Here is a 17,248-nt window from a genome sequence, read left to right as displayed (position 1 = left end):
TGAGTTGCTGTTTCCAGCCCCCTTGAGACAGGTCTCTTTGAGAAGTGCTAAAGGCTGGCCAAAACCCAGAACCACAAGCCCTGAAGGGCCCTGTTGCTTTGATCAGTTCTAATTGAAGGTCAGCCATCCTGGCTCGGAAAAATGTGTCCTTTAAAATGGCATTTATGTTGCAGTGCTAGTATTGCAGTGGAAATCCACCAACACAGAGCAAGTGTACTTCATATCATGAGATTTAATTGCTTAGTTATATTGATCCAAGCAATATGGTTGAAAGCGTGAGTTTTCATTTTTTGGATTTTCGTTCAAAAAGAAAGGATGTATTTATGAATTTGAAAGGCACATGACAGAGTGAGAGAGAGATAAATCCTCACCTGCTAGTTCACTCCCCAGAGACCCACAGCAGCCAGGGATAGACCAAGCTGAAGCCAGGAGCTTGGGAACTTCATCTGAGTGTGCTGTGTGGGTGGCAGGAACATTGGCACCTGGGCTGTCATCTGATGCCTTCCCAGGTGCAAGAATAGGAAGCTGAACCAGAAGCTGAGCAGCAAGGGATCACATCTGGTGCGTGAATGTGGGATGCAGGTTGTCCTAAGCAGTGACTTAACTCACTGCACTGTAATGCCCACCCAAAAAACATAAGCTTGATACTGTCTTTGCTATTCTCTATTTTTCCCTATTAGAATATTAAAAGAAATATTTAAAGTGAAACATTAGAATCCATTTTTTTAACTGATCTTTAAACTGAAAAAAAATGCTGGCTTTTGACCATACACGCTTTTCATTAATTAAATGTGTTTCTTCTATTATCCGTATGGATAGAACATTAGGATTAGAATCTCATTAAAGACATGAATACTTTATTTTAGTTTTCAGAAACAGAGCCAGCACTGTGGCATAGCAGGGAAAGCCACCTTTGATGCAGGCGTCTCTTGTGGGCACCTGCTTAAATCCCCCGCTGTTCTGCTTCTGATCTAGCTCCCTGATAATGTGTCTACGAAAAGTAACGAAAGATGACCCAAGAGTTTGGACACTTGCCCTTCTTGTGACAGACCAGATGAAGCTCCTGGCTCTTCCTTTTAGTCTGCCTCAGCCCTGGTTGTTGTAGCCAGCTGGGAATATAACCAGCAGATGAAATACACCTCCCAGTTCACTCCCTCTCTATAACTCTGACTTCCAAAAGAAGAAGGCCTGGCATGATAGCTCAGTGGCTAAATCCTTGCTTTGCATCCGTCAGGATCCTGTGTGGGTGACAGTTCATGTCCTGGCTGCTCCATTTCCCATCCAGCTCCCTGCTTGTGGCCTGGGAATGCCTGGGAATGCCATCAGAGAATGGCCAAAAGCCTTGGAACCCTGCAACTGCATGGCAGTACCAGAAAAAGCTCCTGGCTACTGGCTTTAGATCAGCTCAGCTCTAGCTGTTTTGAACCAACATAAAGATATTTCTGTCTGTATCTCCAGCTCCTCTCAAATTCTGCCTTTCCAATGAAAGCAAATGGATAACTACAGCCCAGTGTGGTGGCTTAGTGACTAAGATTCTCGCTTTGCATGCTCCAGAATCTCATATCAGCGCTGTTTGTATCCTGGTGACCCTGCTTCCCATCCAGCTCCCTGGGAAAGTGGTCAAGGAAAGCCCAAAGCCTTGGGATCTGCACCTGCGTGGGAGACCTGGAAGAAGCTCCAGGCTCTTGGCTTCAGATTGGCTCAGTTCTGGCTGTTACAGCCACTTGGGGAGTGAAGACCTTCTCTGTCTCTCCTCCTCTGTGTATACATGGCTTTCCAATAAAAATAGATAAATCTTTTTAAAAAGTGAATAGATGGGCTCGGCAGCATGGCCTAGTGGCTAAGGTCCTTGCCTTGATCCCATATGGCTGCTGGTTCTAATCCCGGCAGCTCCACTTCCTCTCTATCTCTCCTCCTCTCAGTATATCTGACTTTGTAATAAAAATAAAATAAATCTTTAAAAAAAAGTGAATAGATAAATAAAACATGTGAAGAAAAAACAGACCAGATACTAATCTACTCACATTTTAAAAGTAGTTAATGACAGCTCGTAATTGTTGTATGATTTTGACTGTCCAGACCTACTTAATTGAAACAGGGTCCTGTCTTTTAAACTTCAAAACTGTAGGTTGGGCTCTAACATTTCTTAGGAACTATGACAAATTAGTTCTTCTCATCTCATTTTCAACTCAAATGAGGGTGGATTCCTAAGTTACATTATCTCTACAGTTTTATAAAACATAATTTATTCTAAAGATAGTGACTTGAGAATCACTGTTATCTTTCTGAGGAAGGTCTGTATTTTTGGGATTCTAAAGTAAGTCACAGAGCTGTGCTGTCCTTTGGCCCCTGTCATGTTGTAAAAGGAGAGCAGCTTGTCCCTTTGTTTGTCATAGACATCAGGCCCTATGGAAGGATTTTGGTGCCATTGATGAGAGTCACTAAATAAATGGAGCCCAGGACCATCTCCTCAGTTTTTTAAGCCAGAAAAAATTGTCAACTGTCTGTGACCTCCCAGTCCATTCTTGACCTTAAATAACTTTAGTAAGGCTCTGTCTGGAGATAATTTTGGCTTCTCTTAACACCTTAGTAATTGGGGAACTAAGCACATGACATTCCCTTTTGATAAATCAGGTGTATTAAAAACAATTTTTGAAAGGCTTGAGAAAGCATGTGTTAGAATTCTGTTTTCCCTTCCTTGAGGTATGATTATGATTGGTACTATTGGGTTACAAGCTGGAAAACTACAACAAGGCAGAAATACTACGAATTGAGTCTTAAATTTCTAAATTTGCCTAAATTCTGAAATCTCAGAGTTTTTGATGGCACTTTTTAAAAAGGGTTGCAACTGGTGAAAAATGTCACATTTAAACAAACTGTCATCTGTGTATAGTAAGTCTTGCCCATTTTATTCAGTACTTGAATATGAACAACTTGGTGCATTGGCAAGATGGTCATGTACAGATCGATCACCCTTGGCTGTGTGCATCCTATTTCTACAGCATCCGAAATCCCTTCTCGGAGAAAGATTCATCATTCTGTGTAAAAACTGGCATATTGCTGCTGCTAAACCCAGAGGGCACTGTGACTTAACAGTCTATCATGATACGGCTTCACTGCTGTTTTCTGATACAGCACATCATTATTGCTTATAAACTTCAGTGTGGTGCTCAGAAGGGTTTATTTTTGCCTCCTCAGTGGTGCTTGGTGTTGAAGCGTTAGGAAGATGACTCCAATGTCCCCGAGGGAGATCCAGACACAGAATGGCCAGTTGTGGAGCTTTTATAAACTCAGAATTCTAGACATTTTTCTCTTTGACACCACTGCCTTCTATGTCACTTTTTTTGAGCCAGTTCCTAAATTCAGCAAGGAAGCAACAGCATTTAGGAGAACTTTTATTTACTCACAAATAGTTCTAAGCAAAGTGAAGCTGGCAGTGGAAAAAAAAAAAAGGATCCCAGAGAAATAAGATTCATCATGGAGCTATACTAGCTTGAAAGTATTTGAAATGTTATTATTGGGGAACTTTGCCTCTATTTATCAAAACATTTTATATATTTTAATAGCATTGATCACATATTGAGAACTTTCTGTTAACTGTAGCATATATAGAGTGTACGGCTGTTCTAATTATTAACTTCCATGTGAAAGTTTTGGTATGTGCACTTAGAACATTTTCTCGGGTCTTCCTGTCTTGGAGTTCCGCCTCTTGATGGTTGGGACAGAAGGTTTCTGTCTGAAATAAATCTTGCTTTGCTCACTGGAAAAAAAAAAAAAGAAAAAAAGAAGTTTCATTGTGTGAAGATACCAAAGTTATTTATTCTTTCTACTGTTGATGGTTTTGTTGACTAATTTCCAGTTTGAGTCAGTTGTAAACATTATTGCTGTGAGTGTTCTACTATATATAATTTCTATTAGGTGTATACCTAAAATGGCAGTTGTTGGCTCACAAGGTATGTGTGAGGGTGTTTCCAAAAGGTCATGGGAAAAAGAAAATAACAAATTTTGATGCAAAGATTCCTGAAATCCTTGAATAGTTTTATCACGATATCATTTTCTACAAACTTTTTGAAGACCCCTAATTTATGTATTCCCCTTAAGTTGATATTGCCAAATAGTTTTTCAAGGTAGCTATAGCAATTTACACTTTGGTATCAAACTCTAGTTGCTGAATCCCTATTAATACTTCATCTCAATTTTCTTCATTGTAATCACTCTTGTAGGTATGCATTAGTGTCTCAGACTTGCAATTCACAAATCATTCGTTGCTGATAATGTTAAGTGACATTTTTATGTTTACTCAAAATTTTAATATGCAGTTTTATAAAGTGTATATTCAAGTCTTTAGCCCATTCTACTAGTGCTTTTTTATTAGTGTCTAATTTTCAATTCTAGAGCCAAATTATCTATTTGTGGTGAATATCATCTCCCATTCTGGAGTGGATTTCTGTTTCAGTTTTTGATGGTATCATTCCTATGTTCTTATTTTGTAAAAGATTTTCTTATTTATTTGACAGGCAGAATTGGAGGGGTGAGAGAGAAAACAGACTCTACCTGTCAAACCACTATCCATTCCCCAAAGTTCATATAAGAGAAGAGATATCTATGGAAATATCTATAAATCCAGGTTGTCTGTCTCTCTTGAACCTGTTTCCTACTTTGATGGTAGTGTATTACACCTGCCATGCTTGTTACTGAACAAGAAAGGTTCACTGACTAATGTACACAAAAACTCATCTATGACACTTTTCAGGTGGTCAGCCACTGAGAAACAAAAAAGTTATCTAAGTGGCTGACCAACCTGGATACAGGGATGAAGTCTGTCTTCCAGTGGGATCAGAAGTGACCCCAAGATGTTCAATGACAAGGCAATTTGTAATTTCTCTGATCTCTGCATGACCATGTTTGGATTGATGTTCTGATTTTGGTTCCACAGAGAGGGTGCCTCCTGTTAGTTCCAAGTGTTTCTCTGCAGAGCCTAGTCTATCTAGTTCAACTGCTGGGACTCCATCCAGTTGAGACTTAATCCAGCCTGGTGGCAAAGCCCATAGAAATGACAAGGGAGTCTGTTTTAGTAGCCTGGCTTTTGTGGCTGGTACCAATTGTTAAAGAAGATGGGAAAGTTTCCTGGAAAGAAATGGGAAACACAGCAGGAGGATTTGGGTTTTCAGGGGTGTCAGGAGAAGGTTAGGTTAAAGGGACAAGAGCCCACTTTCAAATATCCTGCCTTACATGAAAAGTGTTAATGGACTTGGTTACTTATGCTCTCCTAGAAGATGGCATAGCATCCAGATATAGGAGTAGTTTCCAACCACAGTAATTGGGTGTATGTCATAGACTTAAACAGTTTGAACAGAAAAATCTCAGTTCTCTTATGAATGCTGTGTTAGAGGGACTCTTATTTTCCTTGATTTGTAGAGAAAAATATACACATACAAAAAAGTGAGGTCAGCTGTCCAAGGACTCAAAAGAAGTGGTAGACCCAAGGGCCAACAGCATGTGAACAGTGTCATGTGCCAAGTATGCTACAGTGTCATGGTCGTCCCAGAAACTGTATGGAAAATAAATAGAACACTTGAATCCCTGCTTCAAAAATTTGAGGGAGGGAATTGTATCTGCCTAGATGTTCAGAATGTCTCTTATTTAAAGTGTGGAGGTGTCTCGCAGAATCATTTTACACTTTGTAGAAACAAGTACTCTGTAAATGCATTCAATGACAGAATTTTTTTTTTCATGTGGCAGCTTTTTTTAGCATCACCTCTGTCATGGAATGATGGCCTGGGCTTTTAAAGTCAGATGAACAGGAGTTTGGACATGGGCCCTATCACACTGAATGACCTCTATCTACATCTTTTTCTTTCTATTTCTCACTCTTTCTTTGTTCTTGTTCTTTTTTGTTTTTGAAGATTTACTTTTGAGAGGCAGAGTGATGGGGAGAAAGGAGAAACAGACAGAAATAAAGGTTGCTTTCATCTGCTGGTTTACCCAGAATCGTTGGAATGCCAGGGCTGAGCCAGGCCAAAGCCAGAGGACTGGAGCTCCATCTGGGTCTCCCATGTGGGTAGCAGGAGACCAAGCAATTCAGGCTAGCTTCTGCTGCTTTCCTAGGCACACCGACATGGAACAAGATTGGAAGCTGAACAGACAGGATTCAAATCAGCACGCCAGTACAGAAGCCAACATTGCATCCTACCCTTCCCCACATCAGAAACCACCCCATCTTTATCTTTATAAACCTCATCGATCTTATCTATAAAAGATCAATAACAATGCAAGCATCATATAGTCATAATGAGGTAAAGGAAGATAAATTGGCATAGACCCTGGCACACAGTTTAATATCATAAAATGGTCGTAGTTGTTATTATTTTCTGAAAAAAATAAAATAAATTCTGTCTCAGTTTATAATTCCTGCAGCTTTGAGCTGTCTGCCTTATTGGGCTTTCACCAGTCTTTATTGAAGTAAACAAAATTATTTGAGGAAAATAATTTTTAGATCCATGTATCCTAGAATCAGGTCTCATAGAATACTATATATCTTAACATATATTTTAACCATTTCAGTGTCAGACACTACATTAAAGCCATACAAAATTTCTACTAATTCCCAGCAGTAAACTAGTCAAGATGTTGAAGGAAGAGCTTCAACATCTTAAATCCCTTAGTTTAATGGTGAAATGCTCCTGTATATAGTCGGAAAATACATTTATATAATTAAATGTTATTGAAGCTGAAGAATTTATTGAACATGGTACAGTATTAAAACAGAATTTTGTAAAGTGAAAGTCATATTAGAACCTTTGTTTAGAAGATTAAATGGGTATTTGTAAAGTATGTACATATCATTGTACATATTTATGTAAATGAATATATGAAGATTACAAAAAGTTTGTGGAAATGCACATTATGAAAAAAAACTGCATGGGCTTTGAAAATTTTACCCCAAAATTTATGGTTTAAATTACATTTCCTTTTAACTTTCTGAATTGGCCTTGTGCATTTGAAAATTATGTGCTTAATTTCCAAGAGTTCATGGATACAGATCTGCCATTGTGGTGCAGTTGGTTAAGCAGATGTTGCAAAGCTGGCATCCCTTACAAATAACACTTCAATTCCTAGCCACTCTGCTTCGAATCCTGCTCCCTGCTGATATGCCTAGGCCTCAATACTCAGGCTCCTGCCATCCATGTGAGAGACCCAATGTCCCTCTTGGCCTGGCACGACCGCAGCCATTGCAGCCATGTATGGAGTGAACCAGCAGATGGGAAATCTGTCTCTCTCTCTCTCCCTCTCTCTCTCAATTATATGTATCATCCCTTAATCTTCTTACCTATGAATTTGATACTCCTGGTATATACTTACAGGTATGTAATATGCTTAAGGTCGTACTTGGCATATAATATGTACTGTAAAAATGTTGTGTTTGTTGTTACTATTGCTCATCTGTTCTTTAGAGGTCAGCCCTAACACTTCACTTGGGAGACTTTATTTGCATTCTAAAACATCCTTTTTTTCCACAGTGGAGGTCTGCCCCTTTTCTTTAACTCATAACTGCTACCTTCTCCCACTCAGTGCGAAGGGGAACTTAATCCTCATCACTGTCTGTACTTTGGGGCATAAATTTCTCTCCAGAAATAATTTTCTACGCCCTCTGAAATTGTGCACACCCTTCTTTCTTCATTGAATTTCATGTTTTATATTTTTTGTTCCTACTTGTTCTTCCTGTTAACTATTTGTTAGTTCATTTCAGTGAACCTCCAATGGGTGGAGGGGAAACATCCTCTCTCCATTGCTTATTTTACCATTAAAATGAAATTTATGGGAAGGATTAGTTGCATTTTTTAGGGCAAAGTTTGTATGTACATAGCATTTCCATAGTAAGAGTGGGAAGTATGATCTTTGGAACATGCTGTGTGTGTGTGTATTTAATTTTAGTTCACAGTTTGATAACCGTATTACATATGCATTGAGTGCTATTTAAAAAGTCTTTACAAGTGATCAAGACATTAGTTAAGCTTTCCACATATGAAAATAGCAGAATGAAAGGTATGTTATATCACCACTCTTGCACTGAAATGTATTTTGTTTTCAACCTTCCCACCGCCCCCCGCCCCCGGCCCTCTGATAACGCTCTGCGTTTTCAGTAGTATTGAGTGTTTTTGGTGGGGTGTAATGCATTTGGATCAAATTTCTGCTTATGACACCCCTCTCACGTTTGTGTTCCCAGAGGTGAAGAGAGGCCTTTACACAGCAGCAGAAAAACACTGGAATAAAGTGACTGAGGTATCAAAGCATGAAATAACCTGTGCAAAAAAAGGACTCTGTCACCATTTATTTTCCATGTGCAAAAACTTCCTTTGAAGCAATCAGTCTTGGTGAAGTTGTATTAAACAGCAGGTTTTAAAAGATAACAGCAAGGTTGAGGTGGAAAAATTGATGAAGGCAGAGTTTATATTTATTCAGATGATCTACCAGTACTTTAAAACAATCTGTTTTTAACATGGCAAATTGTTTGTCATTAAAATGCTAATGAAATGGTAAACAGCTGCAAAGTTTTTATGCTAATGAGTGGTGGCAGCTAAGTAGTTCTCAAGCCTTGTTTTTATTAGCATAGAGATTTGATTGGGTAAAGGGATCATTGTGCATTCTGACCTTTCAGATGGAGCAATCTGTTTGTCAAGCTCCCTATTGAATTCTGTTTGATTTGAGTTTATTAGTACAAAGTGACTGTACCATGGCCCTTAGAGGCCCTGAGTCACCCAGTGTTTTAGAGCTGCTAGAGTGGACTTAGAGGAACAATTTGGCTTCCCTTTGAGAAACCCACATGGCCAAACAATTACAAATTTACTCATCAGGCAGTTTTAGATGATTGTATTTACTTGCTCTTTGTACTTTGGGCTTTTAGTAATTTTAGTGCTAATGCATTATACAAAGCCAATGCTCTAGTATAAGAAATATCTCTCTTTTCAATATAATAAAGATTTTTGAGCCAAACTTTTAAAATATTTTAATGAATACATTGGCAACATTTGACACATTGACTTATCATCTTGGCTCTATGAACATTGATCTTAACAATGCATAATACTAATTACAAGACCAATGTGTGATTAAATAAGAGGGGTAGTTTATGAATGCCCAGAGGAGTTCAGAGTGTTTGCTTAGGCATCAAGAAGAAAAAAAATCACTGTTCAACCTGTTTCTATCTGATTCCCTTTTTTGCTGAATCCTACTCTGCATACCCATATGGGTGGAGCTATTACAGATCAATGCAGTTGCCCTTCCTTTTTGTCTCTGTGTGTGTTAATATATTTAAGATCAATGCAAATGTAGTTGGGCTGTCCATTAAACCCTATTGCCAATGATGTTTTCGAATGAGTTGAAATATGTGTTTATTAAGGAAATCCATTAGAGAAAAAACATTTCTTTAAATAGAAATTTTCTTTATTCTAGGACATCACAAAAGAGATTGGTGGAAATTCTAATAGTTGAAACACTTTGTCATACTGTTCATTTCTCCCTGAAGTCAGTATGGAATTATAAACATGTAATTGTTATGTGAGCCTATGCAGGCAAGACAGGAAATTAGAACCCTTATTCACTGATAATGATCATTTAAAATACTGCAGGCCTATGGAAAATAATCGACCAACTCCTCAAAAGGTTAAACTCAATAATTTCCAAAATTCTACTCCTAGGTAAACATCTCAGAAAACAGAAAACATGTCCATACACACTCTTGCAAATACATTCTCAGAGTAGTAATACTCAGAACAATCAAAAAAGAAAAATGAAATCGAATCAGGGCCAATAATATTAGCTGATGAATAAATATGCAAAATGGAATATTATTCAGCCTTAAAAAGGATGAAGTTCTGATACATGCTGCAAACTGGGGATGTCTTGAAACCACTGTCAAATTGTTGGGAGCACTGCACGAGTGCCCTGCCCTAAAATAATGACTGGTTCAAGGTCAGGAGGCAGCAGGAAGACAGGAGGTCATAGGTGAGGCAGATCTGCCTCCTTTCCAGGTCCTGGCCAGTCAGGTAGCACCCAGTGGACCCACGGGAATGCAAGTGATGGGAGTGAGAGCTGAAATTGCTATGGCAATAAGTATAGTTATTGTTATCTCATAGGCTAGCCTGTCTTCGCAATTTTTTGGAGCATAAAAAATGTAGCTGTTTTAGCCGCTTTTATAATTTTTAGCTAGAGGAATTAAGGATGCTTTTATTAAAGAAAAATGCTTTTGATTATTGTTTCATTGTTTATGGGGTTGTAGAGTTTATAGTTGTAGGGGGATTTAATATTTGTAACTTTTGTTTTTAGATTTCTGTTTTTTCCCTTGTAAACTATTTTCTCATTGAATAATGGGCAAATTGTAGAAATAGAAATGTGGTAGGAATGTACTACTGATTAGCAGGCAATTGCATGTGCCTTGGCCTTGGAGTCCTGGCTGCCGCTCCATGGCTACTGTTAAAGAACGAATAAAGGCTTGCTTTGAAGAATATGAATACAGTGTTTTAAAGAATTATCTCTGGGGACACCTGCTTAGCCTTGAAGTGCGGACAGAGTGACCAAATGTCTGCATGCCCCTTTAGTCTTGAAGTAAAAATAGAATAATTAGTTGCTTGTGCAGAAGCTTGTGAGTGTCTGAGTAAATAAAAAGGACAGCTTTTTCTTGGGCTGTTGTGAGAACGCACCAAGTGTCAGTGTCTGTGTCTTTCTTTATCGCCGACTCCACGCACCCTTCCCGAGCTCCGAACTCTCGGCTGGAGCTGGACTCCGGCATCAAATAACAGAAATGAGTCAAGAAGAACCATGTGCTGTGTGATTTCATTCAAATGAAATATCCAGGATAGACAAATCTGTAGATTCTGTGGTTACTGGGAGCTAGGGTTATCAAGAGGAGTTACAAAGTGGGCATTAATCAGTATAGGGTTTTCTTTTTAGATATCATGGAAATCTTCATAAATTGTGATGGTTGTAAACATCTGTGAATGTCCCAAATATTTATGGCACTTTATGAGAGTGGATTGTCTGTTATGTGACTTATAAAAAGATGTTGTTTTGTTGTTTTCGTTACTAAAAAAAAATAAAATAAAAGCATGCCAGGGCCTGCCTGTGTCTCAGTAAGCCACCTGTGCCTATACCTGTACTATAGGAAGGCAATAGACCAAAGCGGAATGCTGGTTACAGAAGAGCATTTCAGATCTTCTTTTTATGTGTTAAACCAGTGAGCTGAAGAGTGGTAGCTAATGTAATTGTTAAAAGGAGTACTCGCTGAAATAACACAAACTCAATAAAAATAGTAGTTGAAGACAAATTTTGAGTGCCAGAAATACTACTCTTTACCCACAAACTAACATTTGGATTACTTATTTTCCTTGAAGTAAGGGCAACTTTTAGCTTTCTGCTTTTTATATTTTTATGTTTGAAAGTTAGAGAGAGAGAGAGACAGCATGCATGCATATTCCTATTCACTGGTTCGCTTTCCAAATGCACAATGTCTGCAAGGGTGGGACTGCGCCAGGGCTAAAGCTGGGAGCCAGGAACTCAATTCAGCTCTCCCACACAGGTGTAGCAGCCCAGTTACTTAGGTTATCAGCCATGCTTGTTACCGGAAAAGCCCAGTGGCTTCTTTCCTCAGCTTACTATAGAAATAAAAGTCCGGGAATCTGTTGCAGATAGAAACGTTTGTTTGTGAAGGGATCAGGTGAGCAGGGAACGGAGAGGAAAGGGAAAAGCACTTCCTGGCAGAGAAAGCCAGGAGGTGGGTTGCCTCTCAAAGGAGGGAGTGACACCAAAGGTTTGAGGGAGGGTCTTAGGATTTTAAGCATTCCCTGATCCCTCCTTGTTGGGCAGAAACCTACAGGTAAGATGTTGCCGATTGGTGGTCTCTTAATTAGTTAGAAAATGGTTGGGAAATGCTTGTGCTGCCCACCTGAAGGTGTGACCAAGACCTCAGCAGGCTTGGATGGTCTCATTCTGATGTGGTACAAGCATATTAAAGGGCATCTTACCCACTAGCCAGAAGTCTGCCCGTCTGTTTCTTTTATCTTTCTCTCTCTCTTTTTTTCTTTTTGAGAACAAGCTGAGTTCTAACTTTCCTGAAAACAGACAGTAACTAGTGTTTTTTCTTTTGTGAAAATCCTCTAAGAGTCTTATTTGCATAAAACATACCTACTAGCCATTCAGAAACTCTGAATAGTAAAGGACATTTAGCTTCAAACCGGCTGCTCCCCTCTTCTCTCTGGCATTCTTGGCTAGTCCGAGGTAACCTTTGGACCATAGGGCTTCTCCTGCTCCACCTGCCAGGAGGATCGTGTGCAGTGAGTCTTGACTGAGTCCAAGCATCTCAAGGCTCTGGCCATCAAGAAACATTCTGCATCACCGTCCTGAACAATGAGGAAGAAGAGCCATTTAACCTGCCTATTCCTGTGCCTTTTACTTACCTCCAGCATAACTGTTGCTTGCAGGTTGCAGCTCAGTTGTCTTGTGTTGGCACTTTGATTGGATGATGGATGTGAGTGACAGTTTGAAATTTTTTTTTGTTGTTCTTGGCAGGCAGTACATGCCACACTACTACCCTTCCTGCTCTTGTGCGCACACCTACCCTGATGATGCAGCCTTCACTGGATATCAAACCCTTTATGCCTTTTCCAGTGGACAGTAGTTCTGCTGTTGGGCTCTTTCCAAATTTTAACACAGTGAGTAAATGCATTTTTTATTTCCTTTGTGCCCTCCTTAATCTCTTTTCTTTCATAATATTTTCAAGTAGACAATAGATGTATCTCTTTCCAAAGTGTATAATTTCGAATCGTGTATTTGTTATGCAGCTCACCTGTACTATGGGATATAATGCGTTACCTGTGGAAGTTAAAACAAACAATAACCAGCATGTAAATTCCACAAATGAATTTTCACCTGTTGCATTGTATAGTTTTGATGGATTTGCAGTGGTCTTAGAACCTGTATTATTTGTAGAATGTTGTTCACATGTTCAGGAACATAAAGATACCAAGTCATACTGATTCCCCACCCCCCATGACTAGAAAGAAAAAAGAACGTATGCAAGCTTTCTCTCTTTGGGTATATTTTTATTTAGGAAATATTTTAAATAGCTTGTGACTGACACAAACAGAAGTTTCTTTGAAGGATGTTGTCGATTACATACATTCTATTAAAGAAGGAAGGAAGGAAGGAAGGAAGGAAGGAAGGAAGGGAGGGGAGGGGAGGGGAGGGGAGGGGAGGGGAGGGGAGGGGAGGGGAGAGGAGAGGAGAGGAGAGGAGAGGAGAGGAGAGGAGAGGAGAGGAGAGGAGAGGAGAGGAGAGGAGAGGAGAGGAGAGGAGAGGAGAGGAGAGGAGAGGAGAGGAGAGGAGAGGAGAGGAGAGGAGAGGAGAGGAGAGGAGAGGAGAGGAGAGGAGAGGAGAGGAGAGGAAGGAAAAACCTTACTTAATGCCTGTTAGTTGTTTGCATGATCATCTAACTTTCCCTTTAAAATATGTCAATAAACATTAGCTAATCACCTATAATTATCAGTGTTCCTCATTCAGGTCAGATGACCTTCTTTTATTTGAGTAAAAGGCATTTGTAGGTATGAAGAGTAGAGCCTGACAGCTTTCAGCAGCAGAATTCAGCATAAAATCTGTAGCCAGATTTTAAACATTTAGGGAGAGAAAAAGCTAAAAATAATTCAAGTGATTGCAGAAATGATGTCTGTTCAGTGATAAGTACAGTTGGTTGGGTCATGATGGTCTTAGTGAATGACACAACCATCTAAATCATGGTGTAATTGTAATAATAATAATAAAGAATTACATTAGCAACACCGGCAGATAGCCAGCATCTGAAGTACTGTCAACTGTTTCCTTTTGCAAGCTTATCTTCTGTATGAAGTGAAAACAGCAAGAGGATATTTTCCTCAAGGGTTGTAAATAAAATCTGCTGACAGGCCTTCTGTCAGGGCTTAGAGTTGTAAGGTAATTAGGGAGTAGCAGATCAGCCAACTTTTTAAAAAGCTTTGGCCTTGACTTTGTGAGTAAACAGTTGAAGGTTTTTGTGTTTAAGGTTTTCAGAGACAAGTCAAGTAGTTGAAAAAAAAAGTTGTAAAACTGGGCATTGTTTCTAGCTCAGTGGAGCAGTCTGGTAAGATAAATCATGCCTGCTGTGGTCACATAAATCCGTGGGGAGTGATACTGCCATAGTACCACTTCGTGCCATTTCAGAGAGCAGGGACTCAAGCATGCCTGTCGTATCCTGCATTAAAACGTGTGATAAATTCCAAGCACAATTCAGTCACACTGCACTACTTTGAATATACAATTGGTGCTTTTTTTTTTAAATGTGCACTTGGGAAGCGGCTTCTATGCCCATTACATGAATCTTCTGCTGCTAGGAAGCAGCACAGATGATGGGGTAAGCATCAGTAGCACCTACCATGGCTTCTCTTTCTCCCGCCCTCTCTCTTCCCTGTCTTTATTTTTTTCTCATTCAGTGAAAGTACTTACCTCAACGACTTAAAGAGAACATTAGCATCCAGGGAAGACTGAGAACATTATTTTCTCCTATCTCTGTGCATATTCTTCCTCTTTTTGCCCAAGAGAAATACTGTCAGTATTTTACATCCTTCTGTCCATCGTCCTTCTGAAAGTCTGGTGTGTGCAACTTACCTAATGGATCACCAGTCACAGTAGATTTTTCACAAATGCATTTATATGTTTATGACTGTTGTGTAAGTTACTATTTTTTCTAGTTGTCAAGATGTAGTAATATACCTCTTTGTTTTTAAAGTTGGTTAAACAAAAAAATCAAAGGGTTATTTTCATCAAAGTTTTATATAATATAAAAATATACTTTCATAATGGCCTGTTATACTCTCATGCTATTTGGTTTTTTTATTCTATACATAGCAATTCATCTTCTGATACACTGCAGTTAAGAAAACCCAATGAAAAATTCCATTAATGGTACATTTTCTTTCTTAGAAGAAATGTTTATTATTCACATAAAAATATTGCAAAGAACTTGAAGTGAGAATGCTAGATGAAATGATCATTTTACTCTATTTATATTATATCCAAGGCTTTTATTAAACAGAAAGCCTTCCTGGTAGTGTATTAAAATTAAGTCATTCCAAGTGGGTCGCTGTGTAAACTTGTAAAGAAATAAATTTATTGATTGGATTTTCTGGTTTTTTTTTATACTTTGAGATGCAATTTGAATTAATTCTTTTTCCATAGGCTTTTCCATTCCAATATATGTTTGACTCTATAAATTTCCTAGGATAATGTCAAGTAAGTCTTAAAATTGTCCACATATGCCTAGGAAGACATTGTTAGTCATTGCACTGGATTAGTGTGTGTTTGTAACGATTTACATTCTTCGGAGGACTGTGACCTCAGAACTTTTTATATGGTTATCATTCCCATTGTCTAGAAGAAATAGAGGTAAAGGAAGAACTAAGACCTGAATTAGAACTTCCAGCTTCTCGTTTCTTACACTCGTGTCTCTTTTGCCCTATACCACTTCCCACCTCATTCATTATGAACAAAACTCAATCAGAAATCTTTTGTGTTCTTTTCTGGAAACATAGTAGACAATTTTCTGAAAAAAGCATTAAGTAGAAAAAGCAGATAGTTTTTAAAATGTGTGCTATCCACCTCCACAAACAATAGTTTTGAAGCAGAATATATTTGAAAAATAGCTATAATTTCTTATTGACAAAATTTGAAAGAATATTGTACTCAGTGGTCCACTTTGTTCTTTGGAAGTCACAGTAAATTCTATCACTTTATTTTTAACCAAGACTAATATGAGCAAATCACTATATTTTAATCTTCTAATCTTAACTTTTACTCATAAAGGAATAAAAACACTGTACTCTGAAACTATGTCTGAAGGTTTTTAAAGTTTGACATGTTCTGTTTTAAATATATATGAAGTAATAGCTTCTTCCTTTTTAAAATAGTGGCATATAATAGTGTTACATGAGAAACATGGCAAGAATGAAAAGAGATTCTGTCATAGTGCAAGATGGAACAGGTGCCTGTGCATTGTGTGTGAAGAACAGCATTTCACAGCATTAACTTACTGGTTCCGTGGCCTTATACTCCATAGTCAACAAAATTTCTGAGTGCTTATGTATGAAAAATGAGTTTAAAATGCCAGATGCTGTCTATGAAGAATTACAAACAGATATTAAGAATATGGAGTTTTGGCCATTGATAATTTATGATAGTTACATGTCAAACGTGTGATTGGAGAACAGGGATATTAACTAGGCTTTGCGTTACACATCACGGTTTCGAATCATTTATATGTAAAAAACTATGTGAACTCAAACAAGATGATTTCTAAAATAATTTTGACTTTTATCTATAAAATCTAATAGGCTTCTCTGCCTGGATAGCTACTAATGATCACTTCGGCCACTGCCACACACTTTGAAATGTTTGTCCTACAGGATTCAAGTTAGATGTCATCTCTTTCCTGGGAAGGCTTCTATGACTCAAGTCTTCGCTAAGTCAACTCTCTATTAAAATACTACCAGCCTATCTCAGTTATAGTTGATGTCACACCAGTCTAATTATTTGATTATTCACCTTCTTCACTAGAATATCAGGGTTTTTACAAAACAGACTATATCTTACTCATCTTACTATGTCTGGCATCTGGCATAGGTGCTCAGAAACTTTTTTCTTTCTTTATTATTTTATTTTATGACACAGTTCCATAGGCTCTGGGATTTCCCTTAACCCCTCTCTAAGCCCTCCCCCCATATTGATTTCCTCTATATTATTACAGTAGTATCGTTCATAAACTCATAATCTCATCATTGTGGGCATGGATCATTCAGAGTCCAGCATCTTATTGTCAAGATAAATTTAACAGAGAAACTTTTTTTCTTAAGGAAGAAATGGAAGAAGAAAAAACCCCGTTCTTTGCATTTCTGTGTTTGCACTCCCTTCCTAGCACAAGGAATACCAACATTTCTGAACCTCTTCTATATTCCAGATGACAAATCCAGTGCAAATCCTAGGGCTAATAGTTAGACATAAGCTTATTTTACGTTATCTCTACGTTTTGGATTTTTCTGTGTGAACCCAGCATAAACATTTTGGCGAGTGTTCTTGTCTAAACCATACTCTTGATAATATTCATTTGGAAAACAAAGGTATTAGATCTGGATTTTTATTGAAGCATAATATATGCACTAAAGAATAATATTTTTTGGAGAAGATAAAATGA

The 17,248-nt window shown here is 38.3% G+C and overlaps 1 protein-coding gene across 2 annotated transcripts in view; it reads left to right on the top strand.

Annotated features, from left to right (window-relative positions):
* The window catches only part of ZNF385B (zinc finger protein 385B), a 408,564-nt gene that overhangs the window by 302,767 nt on the left and 88,549 nt on the right, over positions 1-17,248 (top strand). For both annotated transcript variants that reach the window (XM_004577002.2, XM_058664687.1), the window contains one exon: positions 12,565-12,707. In XM_004577002.2, coding sequence (XP_004577059.2) covers positions 12,565-12,707 — 143 coding nt within the window. The remainder of the gene's footprint in view (positions 1-12,564; positions 12,708-17,248) is intronic.

This window comes from Ochotona princeps, chromosome 5 (assembly GCF_030435755.1).
Source record: "Ochotona princeps isolate mOchPri1 chromosome 5, mOchPri1.hap1, whole genome shotgun sequence".
Lineage (NCBI taxonomy): Eukaryota > Metazoa > Chordata > Mammalia > Lagomorpha > Ochotonidae > Ochotona > Ochotona princeps.
This window is presented reverse-complemented; position numbering and strand designations above follow the sequence as displayed.